General features: G+C 37.6%; 1 protein-coding gene across 1 annotated transcript in view; it reads left to right on the top strand.

Annotated features, from left to right (window-relative positions):
- Positions 1-21288, top strand: part of TNKS (tankyrase) — a 145271-nt gene that overhangs the window by 84777 nt on the left and 39206 nt on the right. Inside the window, exons 6-11 of the mRNA XM_056489026.1 lie at positions 11776-11870; positions 14958-15024; positions 15433-15619; positions 17603-17724; positions 20776-20867; positions 20959-21037. Of these exons, the coding sequence (XP_056345001.1) occupies positions 11776-11870; positions 14958-15024; positions 15433-15619; positions 17603-17724; positions 20776-20867; positions 20959-21037 (642 nt within the window). The remainder of the gene's footprint in view (positions 1-11775; positions 11871-14957; positions 15025-15432; positions 15620-17602; positions 17725-20775; positions 20868-20958; positions 21038-21288) is intronic.

Below are 21288 nucleotides of genomic sequence, written 5' to 3'. Positions count from 1 at the left end.
TTCCCCACGAGCCTTCAGCAGTGTCCACAGATGTTGGCTAGTATAAAGCTAGCTCTGGCTGATGGCTTCTGCACACTGCAGTCTTTGTTGGTACTGGTCTTGTACATGTTTAATGAAACTCATGTGTATCAAGGTTATATTTAGGAGTGTGAGCCGGTAGATTGATAAATAGAATCACAGAATGTTCTGCCTTGGATGGGACATTAAAGATCATCTACTTCCAGCCTCCCTGCCATGGACAGGGACACTTTTCACTAGACCAGGTGAAATATTTGAGTCAAGTACTTTAAATCAAGTCCTGCACGAAAAATTGAAGGTCTTTTCTATATTTAGTGACTGATGTACTGTAAAAAAAAAAAAAAAGGTGACATTTCCAACATTAAGGAAGATTACAAAGCAAGTGTCATAAGATTTGTGTTGTGCCTTGCACAGTGGTGCCCAATGCCATATATGTAAAAAGCACATTCAGAAATGGTCATAACTGTGTTTTGCCTTTAAAACACCATTTTATTTGTTAGAGAAAGATAGTTCCCAGGCTTCATGTATGTTAGAAAAAGTGACAAGTTACATACTTTCTTATGCTGTTATCCTGTCTTATTTCATTTGCCAAGCATGGTCAAAGTGTGTAACACAAGAATCCTGCAAACTTTGTATGGTATAGATGATTTGGCTTAATTCTGTGGGGTCACTTAAAACCTTTTATATCCAAAAATGATACCTTTTGAATTAAGTGTAAAACTGATCTACTTGCCTTTAAGTTTCTTTTGAAAGATCTTAAATATTTTCCCTAAAACATTTCAGTGAGTGTCCCTTTACCTATTATTTGAAGTGTACTCTATAATGTCCATGAATAGAAATTGTGCATGAAAGGATTAGAAAGAAATTGCTTACTCTGTCATCATTCTCTTTCTATTGTTCTCTAAAATTCAGGAAGTCTCCTTTGTTAGATCTTAGTTAATGTGCTCTTTAGGAAACCTCAAATGTATTGAAGGCATGGGGGGGATTTTACACTGGAACTGTTTTCCCTTTGATGATTAGCTTCACACAGGAGATGACTTCCCACATTAGGCTATTGTCCATCACTTGTCAAGAGAAAACAAGTAAAACTGGCAGATTTGGGCAGAGCTGCCATGTAATATTTTATGCATGTTAACTAAAAGCTGTGTTCTAGATTAGGCTCTAACACTTCATAGAGCATCCAGAAGCCAAGTACTAATGATATTTCTTCTACTTTGATCTCAAGAGTGGAGCCCTTTCCTTCACAGAGCTTGCTGAGATTTTGTTTTGAATTGAAATGCAGCAGCTCTATCCAGGGACTGAGAGCATTTGACTTCTGTATATGGTTGACTGTAGTGAATGCTGTAAGTGATATTTCTGTGCTTGATGTCACTCTCCTCTCAAAATCCCTGCATGTGAGCTTAAGAAGTACTGAAAAGTAAACTGATCTGCTTTCTTGTTGCTTTTTGCTTTTGAGTGTGGTATTAGTGTACTTTGTGGCCTCCCTCTGTTGTGACATCTGTCATTTAGTTGTACAGTGTTTCCCGTCACTGCATGCTGTTGTGAAACCACCTGAGGACCTAACATCACCTTCCTAATAAACCATTGCTGAGGATTTAGTTAAAAAACCCGTTGAGTACCCCCATTGTAACCTGTATCAGTTACGGCTTACCCTTATGAATGTGCTTGTTGTCTGCTTCAGAAAACCCAAGTTTTAAATGTGGAACTTCTTTTAACAGTATATGACTCTTCCCAAGCAGATTGTGTTTATGCAAGTGTTAACTAATTCTAGCTGTTATTATATTTGTTTTAGCTTCTACAGACATCGAGATTACAGGGCTGTATGTAGTTCCCCAAAATGTGCATTAATGATTAGTTTTAACTTCTGTGTCTTCACATACCAAAATAATTTTAAGTGAAGGTCATGTACAGCTAGTAATTCACCTGTTTCATTCTCCTATGCCCTCTAGAGTGGATCTGGTTAGGTCCTAGGAATTTATTGATATTTGTTGCGTGTTGATGTTTGTGGTTATGGGGATGACTACTTCTTCTATACTTAATTTAGTTTCAGACAGATGCTTTGCCAAGCTTCTCCATGCTCCCAAGTACACACATGTTCACTGACCAGGTTCCTGAATAAGACTGTTTCTTCTAAGACGTATACAGTATAAGACATTCCTTTACTTCTTCACAGTGCGTTCTTGCCTATAAAACCTCCATTTCTTGCCCTAGCCTTGCCCGACTGAATTGGCTGGTGCATCTAGTTCTCTTAGTGGGTTGCAAGAAGTTATGTCTGGTTTGAATTAATTTCACCAGTTACTACTTAAACTGTTTTAGCCTGTCTACTTGTATTTTTACCTCTAAACCACTGGAGTTTGTGGTCCTTGTGTTTTTCTCCAGCTTGTAAATTCAGCTTTTTGAATGTCCTCTTAATTCTAGTGAACTCTTTTAACCTGCTATTGGTCATACTGGCTTCTTTTGGTATATGAAGCCCTTCCCAGTAGAAGGTATGCATTAGCAAAGTGTCTCCAGTATTATCTTCATTAGTAGCTTTTATGCTGTCTGTAAGGACATAATTTTCTTACCTACCAATTCTTGTTTTTAAAATTGCTTATTTTTAAAAAATTGCCAATTTTTTCATAGCTTCACTTTATGAAGGTTGATGTCTCATGTTGGATTATTTTAGCAAGCATTTTCTCTGTAGATAAGTTGAATCTGAGTGTGTTATAGCTGCTATTAAAGACAATTTCTACTGAAAGGTTTTGCTTCAAGTGTCATTTGGTACCATCCCCGTAGTTGCATTTATCCTTGTGGCCTTCCCTAGCCACTTTATCTGTAGAAGAGTCACTGATAGCATCCAAACAATCACCTCTTAGGTCACCCAAAGCCCTTGTGTTTTCTGCCTTTGCTGCCTCTCTGATTTCTTCCAGCACAGCAGTTATCACTTGCTCATACGACCCCATCATTGACTTCAGAGGTTGTGTGGATAATTTAGGGTGATCAGTTTAGTTCTAAATGAAAAGAAGTGCAAATACTTATTGTGCAAATAGAGATGTATTTACATAACCATTTCTAAAATTATTGTTTAAGTTGACTGAGCAGGCAGCAGATAAAGGATGAAAAGGGAGGAAAATGCCAAAATAAGGCATTGTAATGGATGATGGATGTGTCATTCATGAACAAGAAAATCGAGGTGATTTGATTAGTCTTTTCTAAGTAATATTATATGCCACTACTTATAAAAGAAACTTATTTCTTACAGATGAAATTCTTTAGAATATTAATATTCTAATAACCATTGCTTTTCAATTGGAATCACAAGATAAATTCTCTGCCATTTTCCCTGTACTTTGCAAGGCTGCTCTTCAAAGGAATGGTGAAGGCTATTTGATTGGATTATTATTAATTTAATTCTAAAATTTGAAAATTATCACTGTAATGCAAAAAGAGTATTTTGTATATTTAATTTTATTAATTATTTTATATTTTGTTTTTTAATTAAATTCCAAAATATAAGGTATAAATATTTATTTCATACTCAGCACTGGAGCTGAAATTCAGTCAATATGCAAGTGTTGCTCGTAACAGTTTATTCTGACCTCAGTTTCAATAAAATGAGTGAAGTGCTGATTTGAAGCCATGTTAACAGAGGGAATGGTCAAATTAATTTATTCCTTAATACAGTGAAAATATTATGAACTGAAGCCTGGAAAGTTTCTGTTTGGAAGGGAAAGATGGAGAAGCAATGTAAACACATAAAGATGAATAGGAGAAGTAGTAAAAATAATATGATAGATAAAAAGAAAAGGAAATGAAAGATTGCTAATTCACTCTTGTAGGAAAGACATTGAGGTGCATATAGACTGAGGAATGAGATGCTGGAGAGCAGTGTTGTGGAAAGGGGTCCTGGTGAATGGCAGTTGAATGTGAGTCATTGTGCCTGGCAGCCAGGAGGCCGAACCTGTCCTGGGCGCATTAGGCACAGCCAGGGAAGGGAGGGGGTTGTCCCGCTCAGTTCTGCACTGGGGCGGCCTCACCTCGAGTGCTGGGGGCAGTTCTGGGTGCCACAACATAAAAAACACTCTCAGGCACCTGGTGTGCTTCTTGGGGCATCCTGTGCAGGGCCAGGAGTTGGACTCAATGATGGGTCCCTTGAAACTCAGTATATTGTATGACTCTATGAAGATTTTGATAGCAAGTGGTAAAAGAAGAGAATGCAACAGCAAAAAAAAAACCCAGCAGTTTTGGTTTTCTGGTGCTTCAGTGTGCATCTTCAACTTGACAAAAATGGCTGGACTGGACACAATGATGCTTTAAGTAGTTTTTGTGTAGTGTTCTGCCATATCTTTCAAGCCAGCATAGATCTCTTTTGAGTGTTAAATAACATCAGCTGCATTCCCTTAGGAGAGGAGAGTGGATCTTTACTCCAGTATTTTCTTTATGTAGCTCAGCAAGCCACTATTCCCTCAGCTGTCAGCATCTATCACTAAAGAAACAGCATATACTCCTCTGCTTCTCTGATAATCCACTTGAAAATTTCTCTCCCTGTGTCATTGAGAGCTGCCAGAGATGTATTCTCTGCTTCTGAATTTGGGAAAACTACAAATGCTACTTCATGGTGAAAGCCCCAGAATTTCTTTTTCACATTGCAGTTCCATTCCCAGCTACACCTTCATCATATGCACGTAGAAATGGAAGAAATTCTTGTAAAGATCACTTTTCTGAGAACACTGTGGTTTTGTGAGGAGTGTTACTCAGTTTTTCTGGCGCATCCTCCGTGGAACTGTTTTGTCAAGTGGTGTTTGAGATATATGCAAGAAGAGTTTTGGGGAAGGGAGGATGTGTTGCGTTTTAATTCTGGTTTAGGAGGAGGTCAGAGGTTACTAGTGCCCCATTTATGGGATCTGCTATTTGTAAAATCCTTCAGAGATAATGGCGTTCCTATTTAAAGATTTTAAGTGTCTCTCCCAGCTTTTTCCTTTTCACCCTTAGTTAATGCTTCTAGGTTTGGATCTTAAAGTAATGACAACCCCCTGCAGCACTACAGGCTGGGGACAGCAGCCAGTCAGAAAGGGACCTGAGGGTTCTGGTTGACAGCAGCTGAATATGAGCCAGCAGAGTACCCAGTCAGCCAAGAAGGCCAACAGCATCCTGGCATGTATCAGCAGGATCAGGGAGGTCATTCTTGCCCTGGACTCGGCACTGCTAAGGCCACACCTTGATTGCTGTGTCCTGTTCTGGGCCCTTCAGTTTAGGAAGAATGTTGAGGTGCATGTCCAGAGAAGGGCAACAAGGGTGGTGAAGGGTCTGGAGCACAAATCCTGTGAGGAGCAGCTGAGGGAGTTGGGGTTGTTTAGCATGGAGAAAAGGAGGCTCAGAAGAGACCGTATCACTGTACAACTTCCTGAAAGGAGAGTGTGGTCAGGTGAGGGTCAGTCTCTTCTCCCAGGCAACCAACAGCAGGACAAGAGGACAGAGCGTTAAGCTGCACCAGGGGACGTTTAATTTGGACATTAGGAAGAATTTCTTCACAGAAGGAGTGATTGGTCATTGGAATGGGCTGCCCAAGGAGCTGGTGGAGTCACCATCCCTGGAGCTGTTTAAGAAGAAACTGGGTGTGGCACTCAGTGCCATGGTCTAGTTGACAAGGTGGTATTTGGTCCCAGGTTGGACTCGATCTCTAAGGTCTTTTCCAGCCTAGTTGATTCTGTGATTTCCTGTTCTACCTTCTTTTAACCTTGAGATGGAGACACTCCACTTATTTCTTTGTCTCCTCCTGTGCAGGATCATGCCTGTCATCCTGTCGGTACTACCCTAGGCATGCAGGTGATTGAAAAAGATTTTCTCTCATAAATCTCTTGCCCCCTTATTTGTCAACACTTATCCCAAGTTGCAGTACAACAGTCACTATGTTAATGTGTGGATGCCAACCCTTGTAATGCGATCTTAGCGGTGCAGACATACAGTCAGAAACTTGTGTTGTCTCTCAAAGGTCAGTTCTACTAGAGAACCATTCAGTAGTTTGGATAGTACAGTCCCCTGAGAAGGAATAGATTTGAATACTTACTGGATATGAGGAGCTGATCTGTAACCCAAGTAAAACTCTTCCAAGTGAGGCCTTACTCTGTCAATGTATGTACAGTATTTCTAGTCTTCCCCTCCTGTGTTTTTTAACTCTTTTCCTCAAATTTATGAATATTCTTGCCCATTGATACTTGCCCTAGCACTGCTGTATCTGTGTAATACATCTGGTTTTGTCTTTGCTGGTTTACAGCTCAAAACAGTTGGTTCCTCACCACCACCCCCCATCTGCCCAGAGATCATCTGATATACCAGATCTCTAAATTAATATTCTGTGTGACTTGCAAATTCTGAATTGATGAGCTGTTCATTTTCTCTGTCATTAGCTGTTAGAAAGCAGTATGTGAAATATGTGACATGATGTTTTTCAGAATTTTACTATACTAAGCCTGTCCAGTTCAATAGTCTAATTAATTACTAATGTATGTATTCTGCTGATGAAGCAGTTAAATTACCACTCGAAATAGTAGAGTGAGAAATGTCTTCGTTAATAACTTTGTAATTCTTGTCTTTAGGAACTGTTTGTTTGTAGGGTTGGTTGTTTGTTTCTTGTTTAGTTTTTTTTTTTTTTTTACGTAAATAGTTTAAGCTCTTCATCCCTGTGCTTATCTCTGGAGTTGCAGCTAGCTCATCTACAGTCAGCAGTCGGACACTGCTTGTTTTCCTGAAGCAGCGCATCTATAAGTTTGTCCCTAAAGCATAATTGTCAACCATGAATTTAAATAACTCAGTACTGCTATAAAATGACCAAAGATGCGACATGATTAGGGTGACAAGTCATGTGGCTGCTGAACAGAAGCACAGCCATTTTCCTGCTCGTTGAAAGCATAATTCTTCAGTCAGGGTTAGGGAACTTTATTTCTGTAGTACCAAATGTGTAAGAGCATTATAGCATGAATATAGAATAATTATTTTGAGTTATTTGAAATATGTGTTTATAGAAGGAGATATTTTGTATTAATGTTCAGTCTTGGCACAATATAAACAAATGTTAATGAGCTAAGCTTCCAAATTCATTTAAAATGAAGGTGTAAGATGGGTGCACTGCTTTAAATTAGAATGCAAGTTGGTATCTGCGCAACAAAAGAAAAGCCTGATCATTTCCACAGTGGAAAAGTTTAGGAATGTGTCTGTAAGACTGTGGTGGTGGTGCAACTTTTTTTCTTACCCCATTAATCAGAATGATAAAGTGGTGACAGGAGGTACTTCACTTGCATCTGCAATGTCTTCCTGATGTACCCTCATGATTGATGTGGTTCATTTTAGAGATGACTGCAAGAGAGCAGTATCAAGCACAGACTACTGTGACTGGAAAGAAAGATTCTGTCATAAATTCTAACACAGTAAAGAAAAGGTTGTTTGGTTTGCCAGAAGTCAGGACATCTTTCAAAACAGTTTTATGCAAAACTATGAACCAAAGGTCCCTTCTGCGATTAGAAACCCCTGTGCTCTTCCCTTAATTCAAAGGAGGTGAAACAGTTCTCTGAAGGGAGTTTGTATGACAAACTACAGGAGTTTTAAGGTATTTTTTTTTTGCTGTTTTCTAAGGGCAGTATGATCTGAGTAGAATAAAGGGGTTTTTTTAAACTACTTTTGTTAAATGGGAGTTTGCTGCAAACCTGCAATTTCCAAATCTACTAAACCTTAAGATGATTATAGACATGATATAAAAAGTCACAAATATTAAAGTCTGCATGAAACATTTTAAAATGCTGCCTCCTCCCTCTTTTTTTTTTTTTTTTTTTTTTTTTTTTTTTTTTTTTTTTTTTGTGTCCTCTGTCAGCGGAGTGTTGTAGAAGAGTTAGCAATAAGCATACAAGTATCCTTAGGTATTTTTTTGCCAAGCTTTACTTGTTTCCCCATCTGTGTAAGAGCTACCCTTACTGGTGCATATCCCTGTGGGGACCTGAGCATGAGTGTAGCCATATGTGAAGGCCAGAGCTGGCTGTTAAAATCAATGTTGCCTCTTTATTATGATGACAGTGCCTTCCTGTAGACAATTGAATGAATTTATGGTAATTCTAAATCACTGTATAGTGATGTAAATAATATGTATGATGAGACATTATTTATGTAATAATATTGATTTTAATAGCCTTTGGAATGGCAAGTTGAGAATGAGAGAAACACATATATTAAGATTTTTATCAGGTAGCATTATATAAAGATTTTGGCAATAGGAAACAAGAACAGGAGATACTAGTTTTTAAAACAGTTCCTGCAGCTGTTATTAATCATGCAGATAATGCATAATATAAGATAGTTACATAAGATCCCTCGGTTTAAAATTGACCTTAAAATGTGTAATTTGAATTTGAAATGAAACTTTCTTCTGAGGCAGTGGCAGCATTACCGCCTGAGAGCTGCTGAAGACTCTCTAGCAAGATAGGAAGGGAAATGGATGGTGCTTGGAGCTAATGCTCACACCTTGCCTGTGGACAGTTTGTTGAAACAAATTTTCAGATTTTAGCAGAAGCTGCTCAGAGCCTGTAGCGTTGGAGATCCCTCAGGGCCTCTTTTGTTTGGTGCAGATGAACAGGGGATGGTAAGTCCAAGGTGGCTCACCTTGAACAGGGGTTATCAAATCAGCTGTTTGTAATTTACCAGTGCAAGAATACCTAAGGCTCACTGAGAACAATTTCAAATCTAAAAAACACATTTTCTGTATTCCCAGGCAACACATTGTCAACAAGACTGCAGGCTAAAGCACCTACCTTACTATAAATAGTAGGTATATAGATTGACAGCGATTGCCATCTTGTGTACAGTGATGTTCCTTAAAGTGCTCAGTACCTGCTTTGGCTCAGTTGCAGCTGCCATAAAACTTTCAAATAATACGAGCATCTTGCATGATGGTCTACTTTGCTTAAAAAAAATTGAGTTATACTCTTTAATTACACTAGCAAGTTAAGACAGTGTGATTGGCTTGGTAACTGTGAATGTGTAGGTAAGTGCCCTCTAAGGATTTTTGTTGATAAGTGTTGCCAAGTTTTGCAACATATGGGAGGAGGGGTTAATTGATAAGTTAATTAAACCTGTTTTCTTAATATTAAGTAATGCAGGTGCAGTAGACATTGCTGTCAATGGTATTTAGTTTTTCCTTCCCTGATGCTATATAAATAGCATGTTAATTTTAAGAATCACTCTGTATTGTTCACTTTTTTTTGAGGGCTCATAATGTCATGTAACGAGTACTTCATGTAGCACAGTATTATCTTTTAGGTACCTAGATTCTGTAATTAGCGTACAAAATTGTAACTCCACATTATTATTTTTACCTCTTTTATCTATGATATTAATGAATGCTCTTTCTTATGAGAAAAGAAGTTTTTAAAAATCATGGAGACAGAATCTTCCTGCTTTCTCCTTCCTGAAGTATATATAAACATATATTTGCCCATCAGTGAAGTGGTCTTTCTGGTCCTCTTAACTGCCTGCCTCTCCAGCAGTGTTTGCAGTTGCAGTGTTGAAGCATGCTGCCTGGTGGAGATCTCAGCCCTGTCTCCAGGAATGAGCGTAGGGAGTGGATTCTCTGTGGAGGGGTGGCCGCAGCGTGGCACTCAGCTTTGCTGAAGCTTCTGTGAGCTGCCATCACACACGTCAGGTGCCTGGCTGCAGATAAATAATTGCTTGTGTGCTGGGCAAGACAAAATACTCTGTATTTAAATCATGGGTCTGGAGTGTCTGCGTGCTCTTGCTCAAGTAGGGAAGGAAGTAGCTCATCTTTTTGAAAGACAAGGATATAAGTTGTCTGAAGATTTGGGTTAACACTGATTTGCTTAATTTATGCTACTTTTTGAGTGGCTATAAACTTGAAAAGTTTTGGGGTTCTTCTCTAATGAAGTTATTTGGCAAATGCTGGTCTATTAACCCTAGAAATACGAAGTGTACAGTTCCAGCCTGAGTCATAATAGTTTTTCTCTTAATTTTAAGGAGTGAGCAAGACTCTGGAATTAAGTGTCTTTATTGAGAACATCTCTGTTAATAATGTTTCCTACGAATAAAGGATCATTTTGGAAGTCTGCCATCGTTTTTTTAGAACTGGCACGCAGACAAGAATAGATGTAGTCTAACTGTAGTGAGGTTAAAGCATCCTGCAATGTTCAACTATTTAATGCTGGGCTCCAGTTTCTCCAGAGTCTAGACCTTTGAATAGACAAAGTATATAGACCATTTCAAATTAATTTTAGGTTTTCTGGATTTCTAATTCAATTGATAAAACTGGATTTAGTAACCAAGCCAAGGCAACTGTCAGAATTAACAGTAGTGAACTATTCTATTAACATCAATAGCAGCATCATCCTTATCCACATTTTCATTATGATATGCTGAAGACAGTTATTTTACAATAGGGGCAGATATAAAAAGAATATATTGCCTTTGCCTTCTAGATCAGTGTAAGTTGTTAATTCAGTAGTAGAAGCCTTAAACAGAGTGATAGATTCCTTTGCATAGTCAAACAACTAAAAGGTTGGACACGTCGTTACTGTTATTTTGTATCTTGGAAACACTCTGGTGATCTTCGTTAGAGGTCCTTATCTTGAGTACAGATAATTCTGAAGACAGGTCTTATGGAAACTTAAAATTACTGAGTTTCCCAGATGTTTTTTCTAAGAGATACCCTATGCTGTCATTTCTGATAGTACAGCCTGTGTCCTCAATATGATACACAGGACACTTGGTATTGTCAAAGTGGTTTCTCTTTCTGAAGCAAAATAGCAAAGTGTTGAGACTTTAGTAAAATATAATACAGACTGCTCCCAAGTTATGGTCATATTACATATGTGTTCCTGGAAATCTGTGCTGTTTTTGAATGTATAGTACTTGTTGCTGTTTATCACAGATGAGACCATTTGTCTTGATTTTTTGTTCTTTAACCTCTTCATAATAGTGAAATGTGACATCTCCCCTTGTAATACGATGTTTTAATACTGACAGTAAATCTATACTTGGCATAATACAGTGAGATATGTAAGCTTTCCCATGCTTCAAACTGCTTTATGTATGGTGTTTTACTGTAAGAAAATAGTATCATTTGGTTGTATACAAAAAATAAATTGTAACAAAGATCCCTTTAAAATTCTCTGCTTCTCAGCCTTGGAAAAGAGAAAACAGAATCATCCATTTTTGTAAGAAAGCAGTCCCCCCAGGCTGAGACAGCACACAAAATTTGTTTCATAATAAAAAGCTTTTTAGAATAAACTTCAAGGGGAATTACTGCTGTCAACTCAAAAGCTTTCCATTAAAATTCGTACAAGTTAGCCATGGAGAAAGGTGTTATTTCTCTGTTATTATGCAGCAAGATGCATTATTACTGCAGACTTGTATTTTGCAGGAAATTGCAATCTGCGTACAATTTGCTCTTTGTCTTACCACAGCACAGTACAGAACATGTATGGATACTTTTTTGGTGCAGAAATGAGGATGATGACAATGATTTTTAAAATTAGCTTTAAATTAAGAGGCTGTAATTGCCTTAGGGGGTTGCCTGTATTCTTATCCACCTTAAGGCATATTTTTTTGTTTTGACAAAAGGAGGGGCCTGCACATGCTGTGTATTTCTTAATTGAGCTAATCACGAAGGGTACTTTAACTTAAACTGGCACAATGTATAAGATAAACTAAGAGTATTTTAATGGCAGGAAATACAGGACTTCAGATTGATGTGACTCACATTCTTCATCTTTTGTTTTGCAGTCCACTCCTTTACACCTGGCAGCTGGCTACAACAGAGTTCGCATAGTCCAGCTTCTGCTTCAGCATGGTGCAGATGTACATGCAAAGGACAAAGGGTATGTAAAATTAATTGATTTATTACCTGGTTTCAGCAGTGGTTTTGTATTAGTCAAAATAAAGAATTATTTCTTTGGTTCGTGTTGCAGTATAATCTTAAATAGTGGTCTAAGAACACGATATTTGCTTCCATAATCTGAGTGTGCTTCAGATTAATTGTGATTGCACTTGTTTTAAGTCTTCTTTTACACCTTTAAAATTTTTTCCAAACTTTGATCTTTGCTTCCATTCACAGACTACCCTTTGAAATTATTGACTAACAGCATTATTTTTGGAAAGGTGATGGGGAAAAGATCCAAGAGCTTAGTGAAAGATGTGCATTGAAAAACTTACCTGTGGTCTCATTATCCTGTTTCATATATATGTATGTAATTCCAAGTAACATCAATAATGCTCATGTGCTCCCAGCTAGTGGTCTTTGTAGATCTATCTTCATGGAAGCTGACAGCAAAAATCAGGATACAGTAGAGGCTATTCTGTTTTTGCATTAGGGTTGGTAGTTACGTAAAATATCAGCAGAGTGCACAGCAGTCAGAAATCTGAAATGATACGTGCTGTGCGGTATTCTCAGCCATACATTTCTGAGCTCGAAGAAGATGATTTTCATGACACTTGGATTGGAAGGCTTAATTGTAATGTTGTAGAAATTGGGCTCCCAGCTAAAGGCATACATTTTGTATTCAGAATCCATAGAAGTAAGATACGTGTGTGTTGTCTCTAGCTGCAAACTTGAGGCACTTCCTGTATTTTAATTTTCTGCTGAGTCCAGCCTAGTGTTAGAAGAGGTTTTAAACTTTTTTAGTTTCTTCCTTTTTTTTCCCGTTCTCTCAAAAACTATGTAAGTGTATTTAATATCTTAAACTTTGACTAATTGCAGCTCTTTCATCTCTCCATTTACCCCAATGGCTTTTTTTAACAGTACTGTTGTTAAATGCATAATGACATACTACGCAAGTCAAAAAGCAAACACATACCCAAAAACTTCCACAAAACCACAGAAAACCAAAACACACCACAACCTCCCCCACACCAAAACAGAAGACAAAACAACTTCCCTCCAGCCCCCCCAAAAAAACCCACAAAAATTAAACCACAAAAGTCCTACAGTAAAGCTCTATATAATACCTACTTTGGTAGATCCACCACTGTTTAAGCAAATTGAAGGTATTTTGCACCTTTCCAAAGTTTCAGCATCAGTTGGTGGAAAGTTCCAGTGCAGGTACTGTAATGAGTTTTGAACAATTTGCTTGGAATGTATGAAAGGTAGTTAAGTTGAACTTAAACTCAGAGGTGGAGCAGGAGGGGAGGAAAAGCAAACAGAGAAAGGAAGACCTTTCAATACTCTGTACTGAACTTTAAAACAACCCAAACATATTTAGAAATATCTAGTGTCCTAGTAAGCGCCCACTTTTTTTAGCATCTTCACACATTTAGAATCAGTGTGGTGTTTTGTTTTACCTTGCTGTTTCTTACTCATATATAATTTAAAAGTAGATAGGCTATAAATAACTGTCGCTTTTCATTTAAGGAGCTAAATTAGGCTACTGATTTTATAGAACTCTTAGGTTCTCTTCAATGGAGTCAATTCAGAGAAAGTGCTTAGGAATTGTTCTGTATTTTCAAAATAGTCACCACTTCTAGGTACTTCCAAAGAGAAGCCCAGCCAAGGCTCTTTCTCCACTGGTCTTTTCTTTCCCTTACAGCTGTTGTGCTGGAAGAGGGAAGGGGAGGGGATGCTGCAGAAGTGGCCAGGTGCATTGCTGCAGCAATTGTCTTTCCTGACAGGCCTTGAAGCCCTCCTCAGTCCTTTGAGACGATCATCATTTTGGAAGGGGACATAATTTTGAGTGCTCTGTGGAACGGATAGTCTTTCTGTGTCTCACATGTGCATCCATAGGCTGTAATTAAGAAAAGTAATGATGGAAAAAGCAGTCTGAAGAATTTCCCCCAAACAAATTCTCCTCTCCTGTGATAAATGTGTTGCTGAGAGCATCCACCTTAAAATTAAGTTTATTTTATTGCTTTCTAATACTTTCTGTCCTAATTCTCTCTGAGTTGATTTTACAGTGCTGGGAATTGCCTCCTGTATTTTTCATAGGTATTATGGGGTTAATTATAGTTTTTATGTATTATGTGTACTGATCTGTTGAGCCATAACTAGTCTAGTTAACTGGAGTCATGTTTGGCTTGAACTAAACTCATTTTATCCTCTGCAGTAATTGCCTATCTCTTATCTCCTTTTCAATGCATTACTTTTATTGCATCTTGTGGTTGTGACTAAATCCTTGTTATTTACTTTACTAGTGTCATTTTTAAGTATGGCCTGCAGTAATATAGCTCTACAAAAATTACAGGGACTATCTTAGAAATATCTTGAACAGTTAAATAGATTGTATTGTAAAACATAGGGGAAAATCAAGTAATTCTACAGTCTAGAGCAACAATTTGTGCCTGCTTTCTAAGGATATTTGTACATCTTCATAAAATACCCAGGAGTTATGTTAGTGTTGTCTGGGGAGTTTTGCCTTTCACATAGCATTTTAAACAGGAGTTGTTATTCAGGCAGAAGCAGAGCACTGCTGAGGAAGTTGAATGTGGAATGGGACTTTCCCTCCTCCTTAATAGCTTCAAGAAAGACCATGTCACAGCCAGTTAATGCTAGTCTTAATGGTAGATTAAACATCTGTGGCCTGTTAAAGCAAAAAAAACCAAAAAAAAAACCAAAAAAACCAAAAAAGCAAAAACAAAAAAAAAAAAAAAAAAAAAAAAAAAAAAAAAAAAAAAAAAAAAAAACCAACAAAAAAAACCAAAACCGAACCAAAAAAAAACAAAAAACAAAAAAAAAAAAAAAAAAAAAACAACAAAAACCTCCAAAAACCAAGCCACAAAACCCCAAGTTTTATGTCACTCTTAAGTAGCATGTTATTTGGGAAGTCAGATTTTCCTATTAGTTTGTAAATCCTAATTTTAAAATCTCTAACTGTTTAAATATTTTAACTTTAATTTGATCAGTAATGAGAAGATTGCTCCTCCTTTAGAAATGCCCCTTTAAAAAAATTTGACATTTGCCTTCTTCCTCCATGCAGTGGTCTTGTGCCTCTTCATAATGCATGTTCTTATGGACACTATGAGGTTACAGAGCTGCTGCTTAAGGTAAGCAGAAGGATGGAAAGTAATTGCTGTTAATGTAGATGTGTTAGATGGGATATGAACTGTTTATATCAGAGTTTCTTTTCCTACTAGTAATAGGTTTCAAACATCATATTGTCATTTCAAAAGCCAGCAACTTTAGGTCTTTATTGGAACAGTATATGTGTTTTTTTCCTTATCTAATTTCTTTGGACTGACAGTAGGGTTGAATCTTTCTGTTCAAAAATCAGCTCACACAGAAATTCCAATTTTTTTTCACGGATTCAACAGTATTTTTAATTAAATTTTTTGTGTCTGTGTGTTTATACATGAGTGATTTGAACCAATTTTTATAATAAAATTAAAATTTGTAAGCATTTTAGTTTTTGAAGATGATTTCTTACTAATCCAAGGCTTTTTTTGCTGTGCTAGCACGGTGCCTGTGTGAATGCTATGGACCTCTGGCAATTCACCCCATTGCACGAGGCTGCTTCCAAGAACCGTGTGGAGGTCTGCTCCCTCCTGCTGAGCCATGGCGCTGATCCCACCTTGGTCAACTGCCACGGCAAGAGTGCGGTTGACATGGCTCCAACACCTGAGCTCAGGGAGAGACTGACCTGTAAGTGTTTCCAGACTGAAAGCACTTGTTGGTGGGTGAAAAGGGATGCTTTTCTTCCAGGTCACCTTCCTTGAGCTTTAGAAGTGGATGCAAAGCAGCAGAGTAGCTGCAGCTGTGCCATGTGCTTTGAAGTGCACAGATACATCATTTGTCATTTTGCCTGCTTTTCTGAAGTTTAGAATTATTAAGGCACTGCTGAATCAGTGACCATGGGGTTTTTTATGTTTTAAGTCCAGTTCAGTCAGACAGGAGCCTCTATATTGAGGCTCTGTATATTGCATTTAGAAACTTACAGAAGGTAGGTAGCCTCAGTGTGCAACCTCTGAGATAGAAATTCCATCACCTTCTTTTGTAGTCTTTGCAATTCCTTATGCTGTTTACAAACCAATATTTCAACTCTTATTTTAATTTGTATTCCTTTGCTTTCTGCCTTTGGGGGATTTGTTTCCTGACTCTTATAAAATGTAAAAGGTAATTAAATGAGACATATATGGAAACAGAGCATTATGAAGTTACAGAAAACTTCTTGAGAATTAGATTCTCAATTATAAATAAGTTTTTGATTTTGTCTTTCACCTTTCCAATATAGTAGAAGCCCCCAGACATTAATAATGTTATCCTGCACTACTCACAATCACAGCTAATCAGGTTTCAGTCTAGTCACTATTCTTTGCAGGGGAAAATGGTGAGATCATGTGCTGCAGAAAATGTTGGTCTAGAAGAAAGGAGGAGGGCATTAGTATCTTTTAGGTACTTCTCTACTCTGAGTCCTGGGCTAAGGCTTTTGACTCTGGGGAAGGTTAATTTAGTATTTATTTAAATTAACAGGAAAAAAAACCAAAACAAAACCGATTTCAACTTTGGTTTATTTCTGTATTTAGAGATCCTCAAGAGCAATGAGGGAAGATACGTGTTGATTAATATCCACTACTGAAATGTGTAAACAAATGTGAGCATTATGTCAAATTTGACAGTATCTTGATGGGATAGCTTGTATTTGCATCCCCAAATATAATGGTTTTTTAAGTTCTTGAGTTGTTTGGTCTTATACTTTGGGAAGTTACATTATATTTGTTATTTCAAGATTTATTTGCACTTGTGCTTTGAGTAATGCTTTGCTTACAAAGAAATTTAAACCCGACATTAAAACAAAGGTGGGAGGAGAAAGCCCCTCATTAACAAACTTAGGATTTCAAGCTTGTTTATGAGACAAAAATGCTTAAATTCTTACTGAAATTGAAGTATTTTTTTCTAGTTCCCAAGGTCAGGTATAATTTTTGCTAACCTTCCTTTTGCCTAAACATTTTCAGAGAAACACTTCTTTTCAAATTTAAAGTTATTTAAAACTAAAATGAACTAGTTGCTGAGCTAAATAAGATCTGGAAATAGCAAAATTAGCCATCTGTACTTGCAAAGATATGCCTGCTATCGAAACTTGTTTCATCTTTGGAGCAGACTGGCTTCAAATGCTTTGCTAGTTAGCTTTCTTTAAGACATATAATTTAGTATTTTATATCTAAATTTTATGTATGTATTATTGTTGGTTTTGTTGTTATTGTTATTTATAATTTTATAGAAATTATATATATACTTAGGCTTTACAGTGAATTATTTATCATGCAGATACAATAAAGATTTTGACATATAACGCTTTATTTTCTTAAGAATATCTCATAGCATTGTGCTCATTTGAACACAGATGTGGGTAATGTAGAGGTCACATATGCATTTAATATCAAGTGGGTGGAGGATAAAGGGGTAAAAAGCTGTAAGGATTTAACTCAAGTTGTAACTTCCCCTCTCCTTTAGCATGTCCCTTTGGTTTCAGCACAGCTTTTCATGTTCTGTGTCTCAGGTCAGCTGCCACCCAAAGACTTGCAGAAGCACTCCTCTTTCCTCTCAATTGAGTATAGCTGTCTTTCTGCAGTAACAATAAAGGTGACATTTCACTGAATATTAAACATCTCTTTTTTCCTCTAACAGACGAATTCAAAGGACACTCTCTTCTGCAAGCAGCCAGAGAGGCAGACCTAGCCAAAGTGAAAAAGACACTTGCTTTGGAGATCATTAATTTTAAGCAGCCACAGTCACATGAGACTGCACTGGTGAGATTATACAGTCAATTTGTTTTATGATAAATGTGCTGGTAGCCTGGAGTCAAATTTTATTTCTACACTATGAAAATTCATTCATTATCTCAGATTGAGAATTTGACATTGAACACTTCCTATACTGAAATAAAATCTCCATTATAGAAAAAACATAATATAATTTATTGTATCACCTTTTTCTTTCCTTCTGCTCTCCAGAAGCTCTCCAGCCACTCTTCACCTGTTCATTTTTCATTTCTCTTGCATTTTTTCCTATAAACCTCTTTTTCTGTTGGTGTGTGGTTTTTTTATGGGGTTAAATTTTACTTTTGTAGCCCAGTGTTTCCTTCATGTTTTATGTGAGCAAACTTGAATTACAAATTTTCTTTATAGGATACATAAAATTGTGGTGAAAATAGGTGTATATCACAGGGTCTTACAGTTTGGAGTAGTACTGACAATACCGCATTAGCTATAGAAACAAGGCTCTTTTGAAACTTTCTTGGCATTATCCTGCTCTTATTTAATTCTTTAAAGAAGCGATGGAAGCAAAGAACACAGCCATTTCAAATGTAGTGAAGACTTTGAAGCTGAAACTGATGGTATTATTAAAATTGCTATAGTTATGATACTTTATTTCAATGGAACATTTTCTTCCCAGTGGCAGGTCTCAGCTGCAGGCATGCAACTGCATATTTAGTGTTGGAAACTTTACAATTGTGATCAGAACATTGCATGTTGGGTACCAAGCATCCATATGCTCTGTTTCCTCTGCAGAGGACTCAGCCTGAAGTTAGAAGCAAGGTAGAGAAGAGAGGTTTATAGGCTCAATGTGAAGACAGTGTGAAATTTGGGATGATGTTATTCTTTTCTTTCTATCAGCTGCTGCTATGTGGCATCTCTTTATCTGTGTAATGATCACTTCGTAGTCCTGTGATGTTCTTTGCTCTTTTCTGCTTGCTGATTCTGCAGAGACAGCTGGACCAAATGGGATATTTTAGCTCTATTGATGTGTTTGGTTCACTGTTCACTAAGTGCTTCATTGTGAATTTTCAATTTTTGGCTGGTGTACATATGATTTCCAAATCATCTCCAGTCCAAATGAAGGGACTTGGCTTCCAGGATCAGATGAGGTTATGTGTAATCTAACAGAGCTATTCCTGCCCTAAGCATGGTAACATTTTCCATGGGCCACTGGGGTCCCTGCTGTATTAGCCAAAATGCCAAAGCAAACACCTGACATAGGTTTTAGTGTTTCTTTGAGGTTTGGCAATACTTCATCATTTGTGTGTTTTAGGGCTTGTTTATCATATAGATAGGAAATAGAGACAGGATATTTTCTGCAAAGCCTTAAAAATGCTGCTACTCTTCGGAGCAAAAGTTGATCTTAATGTTTATTTACAAAGCTTTTCTTTACAAAATTTGGATGTGCCCTGCTGATTAACGGTAGTGTGGAAGCTTGAGTGAAAGTTATTTCATAATGATGGCTGAAACTGGACAAAAGATGGTTATTGGTACTAGTGCTACCTATTAGTATTGGGTTTGGGGTCTGTCTAATTGTAAAGGCTATAGCTTTGCTATTGGAAAGTCAGAGAACTCTTCCAGGAGACTTACTGCCTTTTATGGATTACTGGTTTAAAATGTGGGTAAAGATAAAAACAGAAAAATCCAAAAGTTTCTCCCATTTCTCATAGTCTGCTATCTTGAGATGTCCAAACTTGAAATAAGCATTTCTGGACTTGATATTAAAGCTGGGTGTTCAAACTTATATGGAGCCATGGTGGTAATTCCAGGCTTTAGGAATGCATTGGTAGGGCCACTGTTGAGAAACCAACAGATGCCAGCCACATTTAGGAGAATAGTTACACCTAGCAAAGGACTGTGTGGTCCCACAAGGGCAGGCATGAGCATTGAGAAGCCCTGTGTTAAAAGTGTGTATCTTTCTCATAGCATGGGAAAAAAGGTACTCTAAGAGAAAAGTAAGCTGATTTGCTTATTACATAATCTGTAGTTGGGTGCTGTCACGATCCGCTCAACCTGAGCAGGAGTCGTGGTTCTTTTGACCCCAGGGTGAAAAAGACAAACAGCAAGGGACTCAAGTTATATTCTGCAGCAAACAGCAATGCACTTTATTGCTTGCCAGCAACTTTGTGATAGAGGAGAGAGAGAGAGATAAAGGAAACGAAGTAAAAGAGGAGAGGGAGGGAGAGAGAGAGAGGATGGGGATATTGCTATCAACAGAAGGGACGTCATCCTCGAGTCGTCTGACGATAGAAGCATCTTCCATCAGTTGGGGAGAAAGAGATCTCAGAGCCTCTTTGAGAAGTCACTTTTTATAGTCATTTTCCAAAGCGAGTGGCCTCTGGCCAAAAGGTGGGGAGATTTATGGACTATTGTATGTGGATATCATTGCCCAAGAAACAGGTGCGGGAATAGGGCGCTATAACCAGTACCCTGCTCGAGAGCAGCGTACCATGGCAAGCAGCAAGCACACCTACAAAGTCCCTTGGCAAGCATCCACCTCGGCCAGGCCAGAACTGAGGTCCAGAGCAAGTGATTGGGTCCTGGGGTCTCAGTCTCTGATGATGGTCATGAGGCAGATCAGAGAAACTTTGGACTGATCCTTACACCCCTGACACGAATGGCCATTAACAAGGTCAGTACTCATTGAAACATAAGAAACAAAGTGATGCTCAAGTCCTGTCAATTTGACTTGCAGCAGAATCCTTACAGACCCTTTTGGAGACCCTCTGTAGAAAGTTAGGCTGCTTCAAACTCTGTGTCTTTCCCTCCTTTGTTTATTATGTGTCAGCTTTGTCCTGATAGCTGGTTAATGTAGTTGAAACCATACTGCTTTTTTTCTAAGTGATAAATTTAAAATAAAGTTGTTTTTCTCAGTAGAATAATTTTACATTGATTACTAACCTGTATTTTGTTCAGTATGATGAGTTCTATTTGTAAATTTTGTAGTCTGATTTTAGAAGAATAAGGGATGAAGTAATGTATTTTTAAAGCTCTTTATCATCTGTGTAGTTTAAATATGCTTTATATTTACTTTTTTTGCAGCACTGTGCTGTGGCTGCTTTGCATCCGAAGAGGAAACAAGTTACAGAACTATTGCTCAGGAAAGGAGCAAATGTAAACGAGAAAAACAAAGAGTAGGTTTCTGAAATGTTTGAGTTTTCTAAAGGCCTCTGTCATACTAGGAATGTGAAACTAATGCATCACTTTTTATTTTCCCCCCTCTAGTTTCATGACACCTTTACATGTTGCAGCTGAAAAAGCTCATAATGATGTCATGGAAGTTCTGCATAAACATGGAGCAAAGGTAAATATATTTGCATGTATTTTGTTCAAGACAAAGGGCAAGAAGAAGGGTTATGTTGATTATATACCACGTAAGTTTTTATGTTAGTTATTTCTGTAATATATAATATAATTTCTAATAAATGTGATTATCTACATGTCTTATGTTGATTTATCTTGTTTGCTTGAAAATATCCAATGGCTGAGGGTACTGACACTGAGTTTAGTATTCTAGTGCTGAGTATTCTTTAGCCCTTGCTTGCTTCTTATTCT

This window comes from Oenanthe melanoleuca, chromosome 4 (genome assembly GCF_029582105.1).
Source record: "Oenanthe melanoleuca isolate GR-GAL-2019-014 chromosome 4, OMel1.0, whole genome shotgun sequence".
Lineage (NCBI taxonomy): Eukaryota > Metazoa > Chordata > Aves > Passeriformes > Muscicapidae > Oenanthe > Oenanthe melanoleuca.
Note: the sequence above shows the minus strand (reverse complement) of the source record. Positions and strands in the feature narration are given on the sequence as shown.